Source organism: Pongo pygmaeus, chromosome 6, assembly GCF_028885625.2.
Source record: "Pongo pygmaeus isolate AG05252 chromosome 6, NHGRI_mPonPyg2-v2.0_pri, whole genome shotgun sequence".
Taxonomy (NCBI): domain Eukaryota; kingdom Metazoa; phylum Chordata; class Mammalia; order Primates; family Hominidae; genus Pongo; species Pongo pygmaeus.
In genome coordinates this window covers 150165895-150185496 of record NC_072379.2, presented here as the reverse complement: position 1 = coordinate 150185496, position 19602 = coordinate 150165895, and the positions used below count along the sequence as shown (strand labels likewise).

General features: G+C 62.1%; 1 protein-coding gene across 12 annotated transcripts in view; it reads right to left on the bottom strand.

Annotated features, from left to right (window-relative positions):
- Window positions 1-19602, bottom strand: part of AGAP3 (ArfGAP with GTPase domain, ankyrin repeat and PH domain 3) — a 58247-nt gene that overhangs the window by 11879 nt on the left and 26766 nt on the right. For 2 of the 12 annotated variants that reach the window (XM_054495003.2, XM_054495004.2), the window contains exons 1-10: window positions 16864-17853; window positions 15651-15709; window positions 15321-15408; window positions 15055-15140; window positions 14734-14875; window positions 14170-14304; window positions 13884-14011; window positions 12370-12528; window positions 8592-8684; window positions 3863-3967 (exon numbers count right to left, since the gene is read on the bottom strand). In XM_054495003.2, coding sequence (XP_054350978.1) covers window positions 3863-3967; window positions 8592-8684; window positions 12370-12528; window positions 13884-14011; window positions 14170-14304; window positions 14734-14875; window positions 15055-15140; window positions 15321-15408; window positions 15651-15709; window positions 16864-17734 — 1866 coding nt within the window. In that variant the 5' untranslated portion in view covers window positions 17735-17853. Of the gene's footprint in view, window positions 1-3862; window positions 3968-8591; window positions 8685-8841; window positions 9757-11767; window positions 11988-12369; window positions 12529-13883; window positions 14012-14169; window positions 14305-14733; window positions 14876-15054; window positions 15141-15320; window positions 15409-15650; window positions 15710-16863; window positions 17869-19602 lie in introns of those variants that run through there. The other 10 variants (XM_054495007.2, XM_054495008.2, XM_054495012.2 and 7 more) reach the window with 8 other exon arrangements.

The following is a 19602-nucleotide window of genomic DNA, read 5'->3' as shown; positions in this document are numbered from 1 at the left end:
GCATCTTCCCAGGCAGACAGCCCTTCAGGAAGAGGACCAGAGGAGTAACCAACCAGAGCAGAGGAGCCACGTCTAGAAGGTGTGTTCAGGAAGGAGCCCGCACTCCCTGCCACAGCTGCTCCTGGCAGCCCTGGGCTTACCTGTGCCCTCCTGCCACCCCAGTTCTCTGTGAGGGACAGTACCAAGTGCCTGGCCCCAAGCACACAGGCGCTAAAGTCTTGTTCATTGTCTCAGAACCACAGAACGACACAACCGAAAATCAGTGCGCAGCCTCCCGCCTAGGCAGGACCTCTTTGACAAGCAGGACTCTGCCCACAGCTTGGGGCCTTGCCAAGGTGGCTTGGAAGGAAGCAGACCCAGGAGCCCCTCCTGCCCTCCCAGCATACCTCCATCCATCCTTCTCCAGCATGCTGGGCTGCACGCCACTGGCCCCGCCGGCCCTCTGTCTTGCTTTCAGCCCAGTGTCCACTCAATGACTTCACTGCCTCATCCCCTCTCCACTTGCATCCCACAGACTCAGCTTCCCGTCCCTGGTCCCCGTCGGCAGTCCCTGTACACAATCACATCTTACATCGGCTACTACAGACAACAGTCAACAGCTGGCTGGGCCAAAGGCACAGCTGCAGTCTCTCCTTAGGGGAGGGGCTTGGGCTGCTCTAGTTCACAAGGAGGTCACAGCAGCTGCAACAGTTTTCAGGCCCCACGACGGCCCTGGGATGCCCAGGCTGGGACATGGCAGGAAAAGCTGACCCCATGCCAAGAAGAAGAGTTGCACAGGGGGACTCTGTTCAGAGCTAAGGTGCCAGAAACTGGCCTCAGGGGAAAGGACGGCCCAACTTCAGCATCCCTGACGGCACCAGCCAGACACTCCGCATTCCCAGGGCAGGCCGGCACCCACAGCCCCGGATTCCGTGCCCTCGTGCCCAGGCAACCCGGGAGCCTGGGCCCGGAGGAGAGCAGAGAGAAGCTTGAGGAGCATCAGCAGGGATGGGAACCTCAGACAGGCAGCAGCGTTTCCCTCCGTCAGCAGAACGGGGAGCATGGTGGCGGTGGCGGCTGCTCAGGAGAGCGGTCACCACGGCTGCCTTTATTACCCACCATCAAACAGCAATTTCTTCCCCAGCCTCCTCGCTAATTACCCAGCCAGCGTTCTCATCTCGTTTTATTACTGGAATTAACAACGAGTTCAGAGCGTGGAAAGCTATTAAGATGTGTGATTAAGCCACATTCAATTAGTTTCTACAAACAATTTAATTGATGTTGCAGATAGAATTAACAGAAGGTGATTGTGTGAATGGCTCCGCTGGCTGCAAAATGGGGGAGGCTGTGGCGGGCTCTCTTGGGCCAGGCGAGAATCGGGCGCGGGGCTCAGGGCTGGCCCAAGAACTCATCTTCTGTGTGTCCTGTCCCCCCGGCCCCCATCCATAGGTGAGTCACCAGTCCCAATGCCCTTGGGGCTCAGGCGAGACCCTTGCTGGAGAGGAGAGCCAGGCTCAGCCCAGAGTTCTGTCGGAGCCTCTGGAGTTGCCGGAGCTCCTTCCTCGACATGCTTCCTGCCAGGGTTTAGGGTTTGAAGAGCCCCAGAGAGAAGTGGCTGCTCACAGGTAGGGAGGTGGCCTGCTCACTGCTGGCAACTGAAGAGCGTGCTCAGGCTGGAAGAAGGTGGCCAGGGTTGATGAAGGAGGCGAGGCGGTAGCCCCGGAGGGAGGGAAAGCGTGGCGGGGGTGGTGGCGGCGTGACACGAAGTGAAGCGGGCTGTGCCAGAGCTCCACGGAGAGCTGTGAGCGCACGGAGCCACGACCGGCCCTGCCTCCACTCGTGCTTTTGCACCGTGTGTAGCCAAGTATGCTTCGGGGCCTGTGACAGGATCTGGGTGCCAGGACTTCCAGGCCTGGCCTTCCAGGGTGAATTCTAAGAACTCACACAGCGCAACAAGTGCGGCATGGAGGGGCACTCCCGGGGGGCTCAGACGCCCACCCTAGCCCCAGGCAGGCAAGCCCAACTCCCTCCTTACTTGACAACACTCACCCTGCTATTAAGTCTTACATGACTCTCAGCCAGCCCCAGAGGGAGGTGCTCTTGGCAAGTGCAGAAAAATCTGGGTAATGCTCAGAGCCAAAATCATGGGTCCAAGTCTTAGCTCAGCCACCAGCCAGGTGACTCTGAAAAGCCACCAACCCCCCTGAGCTCTGCTCTCCAGCTGGCTGTGTTTCCTCTACTGAAACCAAAACCCAGCCCAACCCCACAACCCACACTTTCTTCCACATCCAAGACACCCTCTGCCACTCCTCTTCATCCTCGCTGCCTCCGCTGTTGGCAGAGGGCACAGGGAGTGCACCAAGCTACGGTCACATAAAACAGAAAGGAGCAGGTAAGAACCGGGCAAAGGGGGAAGGGGAAAGGCAGCTCCACACAGGTGGGGAAACGGACATTTCAAACAGGCCCATTCCCAAGCTCCGCCACCGAGATGGGCAGCTGGACATGAGCAGAGGGCACGGCTAAGCTGCCTGGTGTCAGCCGTGAAACACCGCAGGCTGGGACTTAGAAGATGCTGGTGCGGTCTCCTGGCCTCAGCACTCCTACCTGGGACTTCCTGTCTGTGAGTGGCCCTGAAAGCCTTGGAGCCTTTCAACAGGGAAATACTGGGGCTCCCCTTGTCTTCCGGCCCTTCCTTTAGTGTAGGGCTCTGTACACAGCAACAAAGCCTGGTACCCGCAGAGCACCCTTTGGCCTCCTACGATACTTTCTGCCTCTGTCGTCAGCGCTCTTCCCAGCAGGCCTGGCTGCCTCTCATTGCCTCGCAAGGACTCGCGAGTGGGACAAGGTCTGTGCCCGTGGTGGGGAGGTGGGGGGGTTGGGCGGGAGCTCAGGAGCCGGCTGCACTGAATGTGGGTGCTCTCTCCTCCAGTCTCCCAGGTACCAGGCCCTGCCCTGTGGAGTAAGGCGTGTTAGGAAGGGCGAGCGGCTGACTGGCATTGTCCCGAGTTGAGGGGGAGGACCATTGCCTGAGGATGGTCAGAAACCCAGAAGCCCAGGAGGGCCAGGCCTTCTCTGCAAGTTTTCTCCGCAGGGCTGTCTGGGCGGTGCTCTCGGGCCTGGGTGATGGCCAGGACACAGGGACCCAGCACCTCTTGGGTCAGGCCTTCCTGACACCTTGGGCGGATTCAGAGGCAGGCCCAGAGCTTCTGGGCCGGGACAGGGCGGGGTGGGGGGCACGCGCTGTGCTCGAGGGGCTTCACAGGAGAACTCATTAGCCCCACAGTGGGGTGGTGACAGAGATGAATTCCGGTGACAGCTGTGTGCTGGAGCCACGCGATGAAGGGAGGGGAGGAAAGAAGGGTGGGGGAGCTGCACAGGGGCCACTCCAGTCACCACAACACCCCCCAGCTGGGACACAGGCCACACGGCCACCAGACCCTTCCTAACCACAGACAAGGCCACCCTCGCTCTCCTCCCAGGAGGACTGCCCGAGGCTCTAGCCCATTCTCAACAGCCCTGGTCCTCCACCATCCCAGGCCCAGAAGCCCACAGCTCCCCACTGGCACTGCCCAGCTCAACACAACTGCTGGGCAACATCGGCACCCCCGACTAGAAATTCTGTGGAAGTGGTCGAATCCCCCACCTTAAACAACTGGAAAGTCAGATATAGAGCTTGACCGCCCAGAGGGCAAGGGAGGGGCCAGCCAGGTCTTGTGCATGTCCCAAGCTGCCAGTGTGAGGTTCCTTCTCCAGGGATGATCCATTCGAAATCACTAAGGTCTGCTTCCCATCCGTCCTGGAGCCTGTCCGCTGCCCGCATTCTGTTATCCTCCCTCTATCCCCATCCCATACTCCCCCAGGAGGCTCCTCCTCCCAGACTCACATGCAGGCTGGGGTGATAGGTGAGCAGCCCGTTGTCACAGAGTGTCACGTACTTCTTCTTCCACTCCTTGTTCAGGGACTTGCCGCTCCGCTTCAGCAGGATCCCCTGAGAACAGAGGTCTGATCAGAAACCAGGAGCCAGCCCCCCAGGTCATAGGGCATGAGGAGGTCACGATGTCGTTAGGCAATGCCCTCCTCCCTCCCCACTTCTCCTGGGCCACTTTGAGCAAAGCAGCCTTTAAGGACCTATCAGTGAACTTGGGAAGGCCCCTTAGACCAGTCCTTCCCCAGAACTTGGGTCTCCCCCATCATCCATCAGGAAGCAGCTGGACCGCTGTTCTGGCAGGTGGGCATCTTCCCTCCCCAGTGTGTGGAGCCACCTTGACAGGAGAAGCCTGTCAGGGGTGTAGACCGTCGGGTGTAGATGATCGGAGGTGTAGACAGTCAGGGGTATAGATGGTCAGGAGTAGACGCTCAGGGGTGTAGATAGTGGTCACCAGTGATGCTCCTCCCCAGGAGGCTCCAAGGGTCAAAACAGCAGAGATTTTGGTAAGGTCCTGGCCTTCCACCCCCTGTGGTAGCTCCATAATAGGACAGAAAATCCCCTAATTGTCCCAAGCATCCCCCAGACCACCAAGCCAGGCAGCAGGAAGACCCAGCCTTCCCTCCCAGCAACCACCCTTCCTGCGTAAGCCAGTGAGACTCGCTGAACGCAGAGGCTGGATGGCTAGAAGGATGAGCGAAAGTGCCACAACAAGGAGCCTGCCCCGGGGACAGGGCCTGGGCCACAGCTGACACCCAGTAAACATATGTTGGAAGAACTGGGGAAAAGCCCCCCAAAACCCTGGCTGTCAGATGACGAATGCAGGAGGTAGACCCCACTAGGAAGATAGAAGGAGACGATGCTCAACCACAGCTGTGGCCTCCTTCCCAGAAGAAACCTACTCCTGTAGTGAGAACCCTCTAAAGATGCCCTCACTGGCTCAGGTTCTCTCCCTTAAACAACACACACAAGGCAACAGCTGGGAATGGGAGGCGGGGGTCATTCAGGACCAAGGAGCACCACGATGGAGACCCGGGCAGATCCAGGACCAGCATCACCATCCGTGGCCCCCCATCCTCCAAAACCCCCAACTCAAGAGGGCTGAGAAGAGACAGTGCTCCCTGGAGACTTCAAGGCAAAAATCCCACAGGGGGAACAGGGGCACAGGTAGATCCACAAACGGGGGGCTGAGTGTGGGGCTCACCCTCAGCTGGGAGAGCGGAAGGGGCAGCACCCCCAGCAGGGACACTTGAAAAAGTGGACTGTGCCCATACTTAGAGGAGGGGGCACCCAGAGAGGGAAGCGGCCCTGCGATGGCATCTCCTTTAGGAACGGAGGGCCCGGCCGGAAGACAGCCAACAACACGGGGACTAAGAGATGCAGGCACAAGGAAACAGTAGTCCTTAGTCTGCAGCTCGTGGTCCTGATGCCCAAGGGTGGGGGGTAAATACTGAATTCAACTGCACCTTCCTCCTCTAAGTTCTTCCTAATAGAAGGCTAAGCCCTAGATGGATGCAATTAGGATAAGGGATTCCCGTTTCCTGAACCTCTCCCCTCCCCAACAGAAGGTGAGGTGGAGGCCAGAAAGGGCACCCACTTCCAGCGGCCCCAGCAGCTGTGACATCAATTGCCGACTTTCCAGCACGTTTCACATTCTTGCTGCTTCTCCTCCGGCCACGCCAGGGCCAAATGCCATTGCCGGAGGTGCGAGCATGCGGGCTGCGAGTTGAAGTACTAGGCCATGTGCAGGCACATCCTGCTACCTGGCCCCCTTGGCCTGGGAGACCCTATCCTCAAAAGGGGTTTGTGAAGACCAGCGGCACTAAGGGGACCTTCCACAAGCCAAGTGGGCCCTGCCTCGTGGTCTGTGAAGGAGTCTTTCAGGTGGGCTGGGCCTTGGTGGCCTGCCTCTGGGTGTGGTATTCCTGTCACTGGCCAGGGACCAGGTACACTGAAAGCTCAGAAGCAGTCAGCTATTCCCTCTCCCGCTGCGACCAGCCACGGGACTAGCGTGCTCCAAGGCTCTAAGGCCCTCGGGCTCCGGAGATGCCTTGGAGTCATCCCCAATCCCCCCCGCCCCGCCCCCAGCACACAAACCAAAGGAATAACCAAGTGTGAGGGATGGACCCGGCTCCCCGCCCCTGTCCCGACTCCCCTCACCCCACTAGGCGTGCCTCCCTCTCCCAGCCTCTCCCAGCCTTTCCCAGCCTTCAGCAGGAGACTCCACGGCCGGCCCCGCCCCGCCCCGCCCCGCTCTGCTCCCATCTCCAGCGGCCTGGAAGGTGCAGCTGCTCAAGGCCTGCACTGCGCGCGGTTTCTCCGACAGTCAGGGTGGGAAGGGGTCTCCGCACCTTTCCGACCCAGACACGTGTGGCTCCTCCCTCCTCGCAGAGAATGTGATCGGGGCGGCGGTCCCTCCTCCACCCTGAACGCCCCCGTCCTCGTCCTCGGCAGCGCCCTCCCCAGGCGGAGGCGGGGGAGCCGCTGTAATGACGCTCGTTAGCCGGGGGCGCCCCGCCCCACTCACCCGCCCGCTCCCGGGAAGCGGACAGGAGGAAATCCGCCTAGCCCGCGCCTCTTCCCACTCCCTCTCCAAAGAAGCTACAGGGGTTCCTGCACCCTCCCCGGCCGGCCGGCTGCGCACGGCGGAGCAGGAAGCAATCTGGGGCGGAATGGGAACGGCGCAGAGGCGCGGAGGCGACAGCCCCCAGAGGACCCGTTCCCGCCGCCGCCTCCCTCCCAGCTCCGCCAGCCGACTTAATTGCGGAGTCCGGATTGATTGGGAATGCAAATGGCAACTGAAATGCAATCTCCACACCCAGCAGGAGCTGGGGGGGAGGGGAAGGAACAGAACCGGGAGAACGGGACAGGAGGGCGGAGCAAGGAGGGGCTGCAGATCTGGCGGGGCTGGACCGGCGGCAGCGGGGAAGCGCCAGGAATGGCCACCAGGCTGGAAGAAGAGAAAGGACGCGCCCCGCCCCTAGCAAGCGATCGTTACAGAACGGGAAGGAGCAGGCACCCCCTAAAGGGTGTCACTGCATCAGGCACAGGCCTCTGACACCTGCCCCCAGCTGGCAGCACCACTCTGGGCTGTGCAGCTAGAGGGCCTTCCTACTGAGCGTCCCTGAGATTTAGGGGTGAAAACACCCAAGTGACCTACTAACTCTAAGACTGGACCAGAACCCCAGGTTCAAGTTCACCGGGCTTCCTCCCCAACCCAACATCTCTCCTTCCTTCCCACGTGAGGGATTCGGAGAACAAGTAAGTCAGCCCCTGATGACCAGTGAGGAAAGGGAGCACGGAGGACCCCAAGGAAAGTGGTCCCATTTTTGTAGTGAATTCGGTGAAGTGTGTCTACACACCCACTCACCGCCCACGCCCTCCCTTGCACTCCCCATCTCCAAGCAGGGAGCTGAGGAGCCTACGCGCAAAGCACAGGGCATCACCTAGCAGGGGCCCCCACAAAGGAGGTGCCCGGAGAGAGGGGATCAAATGAGCAACAGGTTTGTGCAGGGTCTGATCCTGCACAAAGACACGCATACACACGCACTCCGCGAACAGGGAAGCCTCTGGCTGCTGTCACTGTGCTCTTGGCTTTCCAGGGGGCCTCCCAGTAGTCTGGCCCAACTGGGGTGGTCACTGCCAGACATAAATGCAATGAACATTTCAAGAGAGGGGTGAGTGGAAACAATACGGATCACCACATGGGACCCTGTGGGACCTTGCCCTCTGGGACACTACTCTGCTTGGGACTCTTCATTCTAAATGGACTTTCGCTGGGGGTCAGAAACCCCTAGCCTTAACGAATGAATCCTGGTCACACCGACTGGCCTCTCCCCACAAGCAGTCACACTGCCCATGAGTCCCAGCCCAGGAGAGCCACACCTGACCGCAGGCCTTGCCACGCCGGGCTCAGGTGCTGTGGCCACATGAGCCGCCTCTGTGGTCAAAACGCGGCAGTGCAGCTGCCTATGCACATGGTCTCTCCAACCACCAGATCCCAAGAAATTCTGTGCCAAGTGCCCCCGTTCTTACGGGCACCCCAGCTCCTCAGGCTCTTGCCCACACACCAAAGACATGCCTCCCCATTCCACCCCAGCAGCTCTGGCTCAACACATCAGAGACGTCCTCCGTGGGGCAATGCCGTGTCCACTGCAGGAATCCAAGACCGGAGGTGTGGAAGGCGGCAGGCCCAGGGCCCCCAGGACTGACTAGAAAGGAGGTGGGAGAGGTGAGGAGGTGGTCTCTCAACTTTTTTCTTTAAAGACGAACAGAGGCCCTTATTAACAAAACCATGCCAACAGAACCTAGCGCTGGACTAGCCCTCAGTATCCCCTTCCACACAGGCTCCTCGTTTTCCTTCGAGAGCCACTCAACCCTCTCCAGACCCAACTCCAGAACCAGCGGGACAGGCTGAGCGCCTGGCTGAACACGGCAGGTAGCTCTCTGCTGCCCTCCGGTGGTGATCAGAAGGTACAGGCAGAGCTGGTGGCCAGAAGGTGGCGGCGCAGAGAAGGCGCCTTCTCACTGGAGAGTCAGTCCCTTGTTAAGGACTCCGCCTAGGAGGGCGGTGCTGGCCTCTGATGCCATCCCCCCCATCACAGAGGCCTGAGAAGAGGCCCCGGGGAGCGCCACATTCCTGCGCCTCATTCTGAGCCCTGGAGCACACGGGAAGGGAGGCGCTGACCTGCTTGATGGGGATGGCGCGGCCGCTCCCGATGCTGTCCACCTTGCACTCGGCAGCCTTCTTCTCCCGGTCCAGGTCAGCACCCTTCCGAGACTGGAAGAGAAAACAAGAGGCGTGTTAAAGAGGCCCAGGGTCTGCCGAGAGCTGCCCACCTGGACTTCCCGGCCTCCCTCCTGCCTCCCTCCTCCTGGGCAGCCCTAGCAGTGGGTCGGGCCGGGGCGGCGGGACGGGAAGGAACTGAGACCACGAGTATTCCAACGGGTTTATTCTTACACACGGCACCATACACAGCAGCACAGGTCACTGAGCCGGGCCCGCCCCTTACAAAAGAGCAAGGACAGAGAGGCCGAGGGCGCGAGGAGCACGCCCGGGGCGGGGGCGTAAGAGAAGCGGGGGCGAGGAGGTGGACGGTGGGGCTGCTGGTCGGGAGCACAGGGCGCGACAACCGGGAGCGCAAAGTCCACAAGTGAGGGGGCAGATGGCCCGTCTGCGGCACAGACACCACACGGCACGTGGCACCGAGCGCGTCGGCGTGGCCCAAGGGGCACAGTGGATGGACAGAGAGAGGAGAGAGGCCAGAAGAGGCCCTGCACCCTGTCAAGCTCCTGGGGCAGAGTCCACCCGAATGCGGATCCTAGGAAATAGGGGGAGGCCAAAAAGGGGGGGCAAGGCAAGCGCGGCGGCGGCGGCGGCGGCTTCCGGAGCAGGAGCAGGAACGGCAGAGGTCCATGCAGGAAGGAGCAGAGGAGGGGAGGGGCAGGAAAGCGCCCCCCAGGAGCAGCCGGGCCGGGCGGGCTTGGACTCCCCCGCCCCTCTGGGCCTCGTCGCGCTGGCCAGCGCCGGGCGTGGGGCCGAGCTGCCTTCTTCTCCATGCAGCGAGCCTGCAGCGTCCGGCCGGGCCTGGTCCCCGGCAGCCCCCAGCGCGGGCTCCGGCGCTCCTAGCCTTCCCTGGGGGTGGGGTTAGTTACAAAGGTTCCCGTGGGTCTCTGGAGTGGGGAGCTCGGCGGCCGCTTCTCATCTGAGAGCAGTCCCAGGGCCCGGCCCGCCTCCGGCCCCGCACAGGGGGCATGTCCAGAGGTGCTGTGTGTCACCAACTGGTCTTCTAATTTGGAAGGAGTTGGAAAGGCCTTTTTGTTGATGAAAAGTTGGAAACAGTGGCACATATCTGCAAATATCGAAAGAATAAAGATTTTGGCAAGTTATACTCAAGCCCCGCACAAGTCGGTCAGCACCGGTGAGGGCAGAGACCCAGGCGCCTGGGGAGCGGCGGCAGCGGGATGAAGAGGAGGAGGAGGAGGAGGAGGAGGAGAAGGAGAAGGACGAGGAAGAGGAGAAGGACGAGGAGGAGGAGGAGAAGGAGGAGGAGGAGGACCAGGAGGAGGAGGAGGCGGCGGCGGCGGCGGCGGGCGGCAGCGGCACCTGCTGGGCAGACACAGGCCAAGCGTCCACCTCAGCAGGGAATGGTATGTTCGCCACTCGGCAGCCCAGGCCCCATCCCTCCCGTTCTCCCAGGCTGCCAGAAGCCAAGGGCACAGCGAGGGGACACAGGGCCACAACTGCAGCGTGGGAGAAAGCAAGGCCAGAGGGAACAAGGAGAACCGGGCAAAAGAGCCGCCGGAGAGCAAAGTGCCACCCAGCAGCTCCACAGGCGGCACCGCCCCATCCCCTCCTGGGCTCCACAGCCCGGACCGCCACAGCCCTCTGCCCCTTTGGCCCAGGGAGGAGGAAGGTGGATGGGACTGCTGCCACCGGGTCCCCAGACAGAAGAGCCGGTTTGGGGGGAGTGGGGTGCAGCCCACCCCAGCCAGATTGTGAGCCAAGAGGCCCCAACCACCAGAGGACCCCTGGGAGCCCAGAGGGGCACCTCCCCATGCGGACAGGAACTGGGGCAAGAGCAGCAACGAAATGAGCACATGAAGTCACAGGAGAGACTGGGGACAGCACAACCATGTCCAGTGGGGGGTCACTAGCCACAGAGCAGGCAGGACATAGGGGCTCGCCCTCGAGCAAGCATGTCGCTGCTGGGGAGGACGATGAGGGAGAAGAGGGGAGGCCCCAACAGCAATGATGAGAGGGGAGGTCCCAAGATACACCCACAGAGACGGACGTGTCTTGAGGCCGTCTCAGGGACAATGGTGCAAGTGAGGTCGCCACGGAAACAACGGAAAGAAAACAGAAGGTCGCCGCTGTGAGGATGGAGAGAATGGAAGCGCCAGAGGGAAGGCCGTGCCGTGAGCAGCCAGGATGGAGGGCAGCAGAGTCGAGGCAGGCAGCAGAGAGCACAGGATGGCAAGAAGCACGGGGCGCAAGGGAGGAGGCCGGGGGCTGGGCATGGGCGGAGGAGAGGGTAGCAGGGCAGGGGAAGGCAGGGGGCGCCCTGGGTTTGCTACAGAGCTTGCCAACAAGGGGAAGGGGAGATTAAGAATGGAACTGAGGCAGCGGATGACTGAGGCACGATGCCAGGGAGCAGGGTGCCCAGGCCTTGGCAGTAGTCACCGTGGACAGAGGCACCCAAGGGTCCCACAGCAGCAGCAGCAGCAAGTGTGGGCTTGAGCAGGCGCCCCCTCCCCCCTGCCCACGCTCTAACATCTCAGTGGCCATGGATAGAAAGGAGAAGCTGCGCATCTAGGCAGGGTCAGGGCCGGGCAGCTGCAATGTGTGGCGGAGCCGTCAGCACAGAGGCTCTGTTAGCATGGATGGCCGTGAGGGCAGGTGGCGGGCTTGGGACAGAGGCAGGCAGCCGGGAGGGAGAAGTGAGCTGGGCAGGCAGAGGCGAGGATGAGTGAGCAGGGCTTGGAAGTGCCAGCTCTGTCCGGGCAGGGTCCGGAGATCTGGCCTGGCTGGCCGCACTCAGGCCCAGGCTGAGAGCCAAGCCCTGCTCTCGGAAAGAGGCGCATGGAGTGACGCGGAAGGGCGGGCGTTCTCGTGACAACCCACACGGGGGTTCACCCACCTTTGTCTGGCCCAAGACTCCTGGAACATCCAGCCAAGCGCGGCTGGAGGATTAGGGTTTGGATGGGCACTGTGTGTCACACACTGGGAGTGGAGAGACAGCAGGCCCTGGGGCCTGAGAGCCAGAGGCCACCCTCAGCCGGGCCAGCACAACAGCCCCCCCAGGTGTGGGGTGTGAGGTTTGTGAGGGGTGAGTGAGGAGCTCACAAGGAGACAGGACAAACCTGAGAGGGAGGAACGAGGCAGCGTGGTGAAGCCCAGGAAAAGATGGCTAAGCCTTTGTTAAACCAATCACAGCGGTGGGTGGAAAGCATGAATTTTCCCCTCGGCAGTGGGGTAACGGAAAAAGAGCCGGAAGGCGGACGGGGAGGCCTGGGCTCTGACTCTAGCTGGGCCAGCTAACCCTCTGTGTCGCCTTGGGCAAACAGCCTTCCGGCCGCCGGTTCATTAGCTGTTGAATCAAAGGGGGTCAGGGGAGTTAGGCTAAGTGAGTCCAAGGATTCTTTCAAGCTCACAGACACCCTAAAGGGGCCTAGGAGAGAGGAAGGCGGCGGGGAGGGTGAGTGTGTGTGGCAGAGGGCAGGGAGGACTGTGGGGACAGGGTAAGGGCCGCTACTGGAAACCCCTTGTGGGTGCAGAGGAACAGTCTGGAAGACTCTGAGGGCGCCAGCAAGGACCCTCAGGAGCCGTGTGTATCTGAGGGAGAGACTGCAGGTGCCGTCTTCCTGACTTGGGGCTGCCCACGCCCCTCCTGGCTGGGAGCTCGGCGCTCAGCCCTGCCTGTGCAGCAAAGGTGGCTGGGCGGGGGAGGAGGGCGGTCACGTACCGTGAAGATGTTGGAGCGCCGCTTGGACTGCTTTCGGATGGGTGTGGGGGTGGAGGAGGCAGCGATGGTCTCGATGCGCAGCTCCCGCTGGCTGATGCTGGGGGTGGAGGGGACTGAGGACGAGTAGTCGCTGAAGGCGCTGCCGCCGCCATTCGTGGCCTAAGGACAGAGAGGGCTGCTGAGGGCAGCTCTGGGTCAGGGGGCAGGACGGGCACCAGGCGGGTGCCGGGAATCCCTGTGCTAATGGGGGCCTGGCCGGGGCTCATGGGCAGCAGAGGGGCCACTAGCCCCTACAGACGGTATGGGGGGAGCATTCACCTGGCCTGGAGGCCAGCAGGATCTACTGTCACCTTGCCAGGGCTGCCCCACTAGGACAGCAAACCCTCGTCCTGGGGCCCCGGCAGGAGTGCTTCTCGCCAACCAGGGAGCTAAGTCAGAGGCACAGGCTGGTAGGTGGGAATCAGCTGCAGGGCCTGGCAGTGAACAGACTGGAGTCCTGACCTGCAGGTGGTCTGGAAGGAGGTAGAGGGTCACCCCGGACAAACTCTCACATTCAGGTATGTATGTTTAGAGTGCAGGAGGCCAGGAGGCGGGAGCCGGAGGTGGCCCAGGGCACCGCGGCACGTTTCTAGCATGCCCGTGGCAGGGAAAGGGATTCCGGGACAGCTGGGGCAGAGAGAACAGAGCTATGACTCCCAATCAGAGTAAGGTGTAGATGTGGAACAGAGAAGGGAAAGAAAGAGAAAAACACAGAAACCACACAATGGAGAAGCAACAGTACGGCAGCTCCTCCAGGATTCAGGAAACATGCACGGCACAACCAGGTGGTCTGCACCGCAACTGCCCTCACTAGAGCGTGTGGCCTGCCTGGCTGCCTCCCTTGAACGCTAACCTGTGCAAGAGGTGCTTGGATCACTGCCCCTCCACAACCTGCCCCTCGGGACAGGGACCACTGCAGAAGTGAGCTGCACAAGCCCCACTCTGTTGGTGTCGGGCGGGGCTGCTCAGAGACAGTAAGAAGGACACAGCCCTCCTCCTCCTTTTTCCCACATGGGAATGCCGCCACCTTCTCACAGCCCTAAAGGGAAGGGTCTCTGAAATGCAACCAGGCTGTCACCGGAACGCCAGCTGCAGCCAGGGCAGGCCTTGGAAAGATGATGGCCATTGGCAGAGGTAAAGTGCAGTGGTTGCTGCCTTGACCATGCCATCTGTGGACAGCCCAGGACTTTCAGCAGAGGGCACCGGGGTAGGGAATGCAGGCTGTGGAATGGTGGAGAGCAGAGGGAAGTGGGGATTGCAGCGGGAAGGGGCAGGCACCATGGGGCAGGGATGAGGCCAAGGCTATGGTGCCGGCTAAATGGAATTCCAACCAATGTTTCCAAGCAACATGCAAGGCTGGGAGGCCAGAGGAAGGTGGACAGGTGTGAGCAGGAGGCCAGCAGAAGTGGCAGAACGCACAGAGGCAAGACAGACATGGTGGGGACAGGAAGGGCAGGGCGGGGCGCAGGCCGAACCTGGTTGATGTGCACGGCCGGGATGGAGGCAGCGGACACTGCCGAGTGGCTGGGCGAGTTGGGCAGTGACTTGCAGGGCCCGATGGCCAGTTGCTGCTTCTTTCGCAAGGCCACTACCTTCTGGGCCACTGCAGGGGACAGCAGAGTCAATTATACCCACTGGAGAGAAGGGAAAAGCCTGGCTTAGCACCTCCCCCCAGACACACAGCCTTGCTCACTGGGAGCCTTCCTGTCGCCAGCACTGGGGCCGCGGCTGCCAGTGACTCCCACCCAGCACCCGAGTTACCGTCCTGGAAGACACGCTCCACATTGAGCCCGTAGGTCGCGCACGTCTCATAGTAGGTGCACCGCTTCAGATCTGTGGAGAGCTTGCGGGCTCTGCTGTCGTCGATAACCCGGGGATTCGCAGCGCTGATGGCATCTGTTGGAGGTGGGAGGGCGGAAGTCATTCAGCTTTCGGAGAAGCTGGGGTAGTGTGGTGGGGGCATTTGGCCCAAGGGCAGGTGGGCAAAGGGCCTGGTGAGTGGAACACACAGCACCAAGAACGCGGGTGCCTGGGTCTCATTTCAACCCTGCCATGGCCTCACTGAGTGCAAACCAGCAAGCACTTAAGCTCTGAGCACGTTTATTCATCGAAAAAAATACAGACCTGCTAGTCACAGGGACAGCAGGTTTCAGTGGGGGCAAAAGCCCTCAGACACGAGCAGCACGGAGAGTGCTGAGGGTCCCGGTCAGCACTGGGAAAAGAGTAGGGGCTTGGGAGCTTTCTCACACCTGCCCATCCCTGCCCCCATGCATCGTTGCCCGGGGCTTCCTGCTCTCTGCCAGCTCCTGCAGGGCCCCGCCTCACCCTGCGTGCCCACAAGCACCATGGGCACCTCGCTGGCGTTGCGGAAGCTGCAGAGACGCAGGAAGTAGTTGTACACCGTCTGGAAACTGATTTCATCCTCCAGGCTGAATACAAACACCACTGCATCCACCCAGGCAGCAAACTAGGGGAGACCAAGTAAAATTAGCACCCGCAACTGGACCTGGCAAACTCCCACGCAGGGCAGGTGGACTCAAGTGGACCCTTCTCCCTGGACATACCACCTCTCCCAGTCCCAACCAGCAAGCTCGAGAAAGGGCTCCAGGCACAGGGGTGGGCCCTAACCCTGGGCAGGAGCATCACCTGGAGCTCAGGGGGGCCTCCTTCATCTCGGATCAGCAGCAGATAACTCTGGCCATCCACCACAATCTCCTTCTTAAACCGTCCCCCTAGGACAGAGCGCGCGGTCAGGTCCAAAGTGTGGAGAAAGAGCCCAGGGGCCAAGAAGAAATCTACATGGAGGAGGTAAGAGGACTGGAAGGGGGCTGGAGACCCCCCACCCAGACCCTGTGGGCAGGAGCTGGAGGAGTGGCTGGCCTCAGGGCCCAGACTGGGCCTGTGACGCTCACCTTCAGGGGACTCCTCCTGGACATAGGTCCCCGTCAGATAGCGGTGCACCAGGGCTGACTTCCCGCTAGACAGGTTCCCCACTATGCCCTGCGGGAGAGTAAGGGGTGAGTGGGTCAGAGGGCAGAGGGCATGAGGGAGAAGACCCAGCAGAAAAAGCAAAGCAGCAGCAGGAGGGAGAAAGGCCAGGGCTGAAGGGGAGGAGAGAGGGCAGAGAGGGCCAAGCTGAGCAGAGAAGGGGACAGAAGCCGGAGAAGCAAGGCCCAGGCCCGTGGCACCCAGCCTCGCCCCCCGGCTCCAGGCCACCTGTGCTGCCCATGGGCCACACTCACCACTTTAAGCTCCGGTACGGAGCGGCTCAGCGTCCACTCCTGGCTGTTCACAAACGAGTCTGCGGAAGACAGAGCCGCCCCGTCAGGGTGAGGGTGGCACACACACCTGTCCCAACCACTGCTGCCTGTGTCACCTATGATGCCCTCCCCAGGCCCAGGCCACTGGACAGCAGCTTCCTCCACGGGACCCCCAACCCTCACCCCTAGTTCCCTAGGAGGCAGTGGGAAGGTTCTTTTTGAGTGTAGCAGAGTAAGGATGATCTTCAGAACAGGACTCTGAGGGCTGTGGGCTCAGTCCCCCTGGGCTCGGCCCTGTGTCCTTCCTCCTCTTCCTGCTCTAGCAGGTTTATTGTCCCCCCCACCAAGCCACACCTGGCCTAGTGCCCCTGTGGCCCAAATACCAGGCCCAGGTTAGAGGCCACTCCAGCAGGTCTCAGAACAGACCCAAGGGCTGGGCACCTGGTTGGGGGGCAGACTCCTGCAAGTAAGAACAGCGCACCCTGGCAGGGTGGGGCCACCCACCACATTCCTGAGCCGGGTGAAGAAGGAGGAGCCTGGCCTGGCCCTGTTCTGCCAGGGGCAGGTGGATAGGGAGCCATCTACCCCACCCGCCTCCTCTCTAAGCTCCTCCTTAGCAGGGAGGCCGCCTCCTGGGCTCCCTTTCCTTCAGTCTGTTCTCAGAACCTGACTGGCAAGTCCCTTTACCCAGAGCCCTCCGACAGCCAGGCCCCCATCTTCGTCACCTCCAGGTTCCACATGCGTGCTCGGGCTAGCTCTGGGAACCCCTCTCTGGCTGGGCAGCACTGCTTCCCTCCCTGGCTCCCAGAGGCACTGTCACAAGTTTGTGTCAAAGAGTAGTTATGACGACCAGGTCCACAGCAGTCCCTAACCTCATGCGCAAGGGCAACCGGAGGCGAGCGCGCTGCCCCGACAGGAAACTAGGAAAGGTGTCTGGCCTAGCCCAGAGCCCTCTGACTCTGGTGAGTCTCCTTCCTTTCCTGGGTCGCACCCGAGGGCGCCCCCTCCGGCCCGTCCTCCCTGGCCACTGCCGAAGACCCCAGACGCCAGGCGCGGACGGCACTCGGGCCAGACCCCAGACCCCGCCAGCCCCGGACGCGCGCGGCAGCCCGCCTGCCCTGGGCGCGCCCGGCTTTTCTCCCGCGAGCTGTTTTCTGCCAGACGCCTCCCAGGCCCTCCGGACCGGCCCCCTTACCGCTGGGCGCGCGCAGGAGCTCCGGGGCCGCAGCCGCCCGACGGCTCCACAGCGGCGGGGCGGGCGCGGGCTCCCTCCGGCGGAAGCGGCTGGTGAGCAGCCTCCAGAGGCCGGCGGCGGTGCGGGGGCGGCCGGGCTCCGGCGCTGCGCGCGGGGCGTCGGCGCCCAGCAGGTCGCGGCGGCTGGGGAAGGCGCCCAGGGAGCCGGCGTCGCCGTCGCTACGGGTGCGCGCGCGGGGCGGCCGGGCCAGCAGCCCCGACTCGGAGCGCCGCACCTCCTGGCCGCGGCGCAGGCGGAAGCTGAAGCTCTTCCTGAGCGCCGCCAGGCCGCGCCGGGGCCCCTCCGGCCCGCGCCCGCCGCGCAGCACCGGCCAGCGCTGGCTGCTCCACAACGCCGCGCCGCGCAGGAAGCCTGCGCTGCCCGCGCGCCCCAGACCTGCGCCCGGCGCCTCGGCGGCCGCCAGCTCCAGCCGGTTCACCTCCAGGAAAGTCATGCTGGCCGGCCGGGGCCGCGGAGTCGGCTCCCCGCGGGTGCCGCTGCGCCGGGTCGGCGCGGGGCTGGACGCGGGGCTGGGCGCAGGCGAGACGGGCGGTCCTGAGGGCGCCTGGCCCCGGCGGCCGAGGCGCGGGCGCAAGAGGCCGAGCAAAAGGCCGCGGGCGCCGGTGGGCGGCGGCTCCGGGCCGCCCGAGCACACGCTCCGCGGCCGCGCCGGCTGCTCACTGGCGGCGCAGAGAGCGGCCTGCAGGGCGGCGGCAGCGCGGCCGGCCGGGGCGCCGTGCAGGTCCAGCGAGTCGCAGACGCTGTGGGCGCGGCGGCAAGCGGCGGGCCGCTCCCCGGGACAGCTGTCCCCCTGCGGCCAGCCCTGCTCCATGCTCAGGGCCGGCGGGCGCGGGCCAGGCCCATGGCGAGGGGCACGGGGCTGGGCCCGGGCCGGGGCCGCGGCCGGGGCGCACGGACCGCCGGCCTCTGGGCACCTGGTGTGGGCCGACCGAGTCTCTCAACTCCTCCACCTCGCGGCCGGCAAGCCCAGACCTGGAGAGGCCGGGAGCCAGCCCAGCCCGGAGAGAGAGGCGGCAAGTCTGGCCTGGAACGCCCGGGAACGGCGGCGCGGCGCGGGGGAGCCGGCCTGCTGGGGCAGCCCCCGGGAGCCCTCGAAAACAGGAAATTCCAGCCCAGGGCTCCTCCTAGGATCCGGCAGGTAGGTGAGGAGCTGTCATTACGAGCAGGCCAACTAAATAACAGTCCTCAGTCCACCACACACTGGGCCCCATTTTGGAGAAAAGTGGGCCATTTCTCATTCTTCAAAGGAAGAGCCAGAAGAGCCAACAACACGAAGCCCAGAATTATGACAAGCCTGAGTGAGAAGTCAGAGGCAGCCATGCCGGGTCTGCGCGCGTGTCCTTGTCTGCAGCACGCGAGCTTCAACGAGGTGGTCCTGCCTTAGTTTCGGCTCTGACATTCTGAGGTCGAGAGTTGCTGGCTGCTAGGTTTCTGTTGATGACTGAGGCTGTCTTCTTTGGAGATTATAAAATCCAGAAGATACTCATCTGTCTGGACTGAGTTAAGCGTCCTGCCTAAGGGCAGCAGAGAAGTCAAACATAAACTCCGCCGCAGTTCTGGGTGAGTGACTCACTTCTGAGGCCCGGACCTCTCCAGGCCCCTGCTGCTCACTGGGTCTCACCTCCTGTCGGGATGATGGACTGAGATCAAGTGGTAGCCTGCGGTACTGGCTGGAGCCTGACGTTCTGTAAATGAAAACACTCCTCCAAGCTCCGAGGCCCTTCCAATTCATGACTGTGGGCTGCCCGGACACCCAGTAAACCCAGGGCTCACTCAGAATTGGGGGCAAGAGCTCCCCGGCTGTGATTGACACTGCATGGTAAACATCAGTCCTCTCCCAGGCTCTGAAGACCAGCCAGTTTCCCGTCATCCATAAAGTCAGAAACCACTGGCTGCCTCAATACCAGCCGCAGATCAGTAGAAACCAGTTTAAGTAGTGGCAAGGGACGAGGGGCTTGCATTTCCTTTAAAAAGATAATACTGCCCACTTTCCACCACCCCCAGTCCAGCCCAACTCCCAGTGTCCCTTTTAGCTTTAGAATTCCATGGACCTGGTCAGAGCTAAGTGGGAGATAAAAGTGGCACATTCCTGAGGGGCTGGGTGGGAATGCCTAACGAAGGCAGGGCCTCTCCATCCTAGGTGCTCCCTGCAGAAAAGAGCGCTGGAAATTCCCAAGTCCTGGGCTGGATCTCCCAGGCCTGCAGAGGCCCTGGTGGTGAGTTTGTATTTCCGTGGGACTAGTTATTAGCGTCGGTGAAGACGGCTTCTTCCTGTATGGGATGCATGTTCCTCCCACAATGGAAGTACCGGCAGAGGGGCCCTTCCCAGGTCCCCAGGCAGGCACAGAGACAAGAACACAACTCAGTGAAGCCGGCCAACGTCACTGAGCTGCAGATCAAAAGGAAATGGATTCTGCCTTGACCTCCGTATCTGCGTGTATCTGCTCTCTCTCTCACGCACAACAGGGAATGGCTGTTCCACCAAAGAATAAGGCTGCCCACTCACAAGCTCATCCTGAAAGCCAATGAAAATGCAAGCAAAGGGTCGGGCGCGGTGGCTCACACCTGTAATCCCAACACTTTGGGAGGCCGAGGCGGGCGGATCACCTGAGGTCAGGAGTCCGAGACTAGCCTGGCCAACATAGTGAAACCCCATCTCTACTAAAAATACAAAAAATT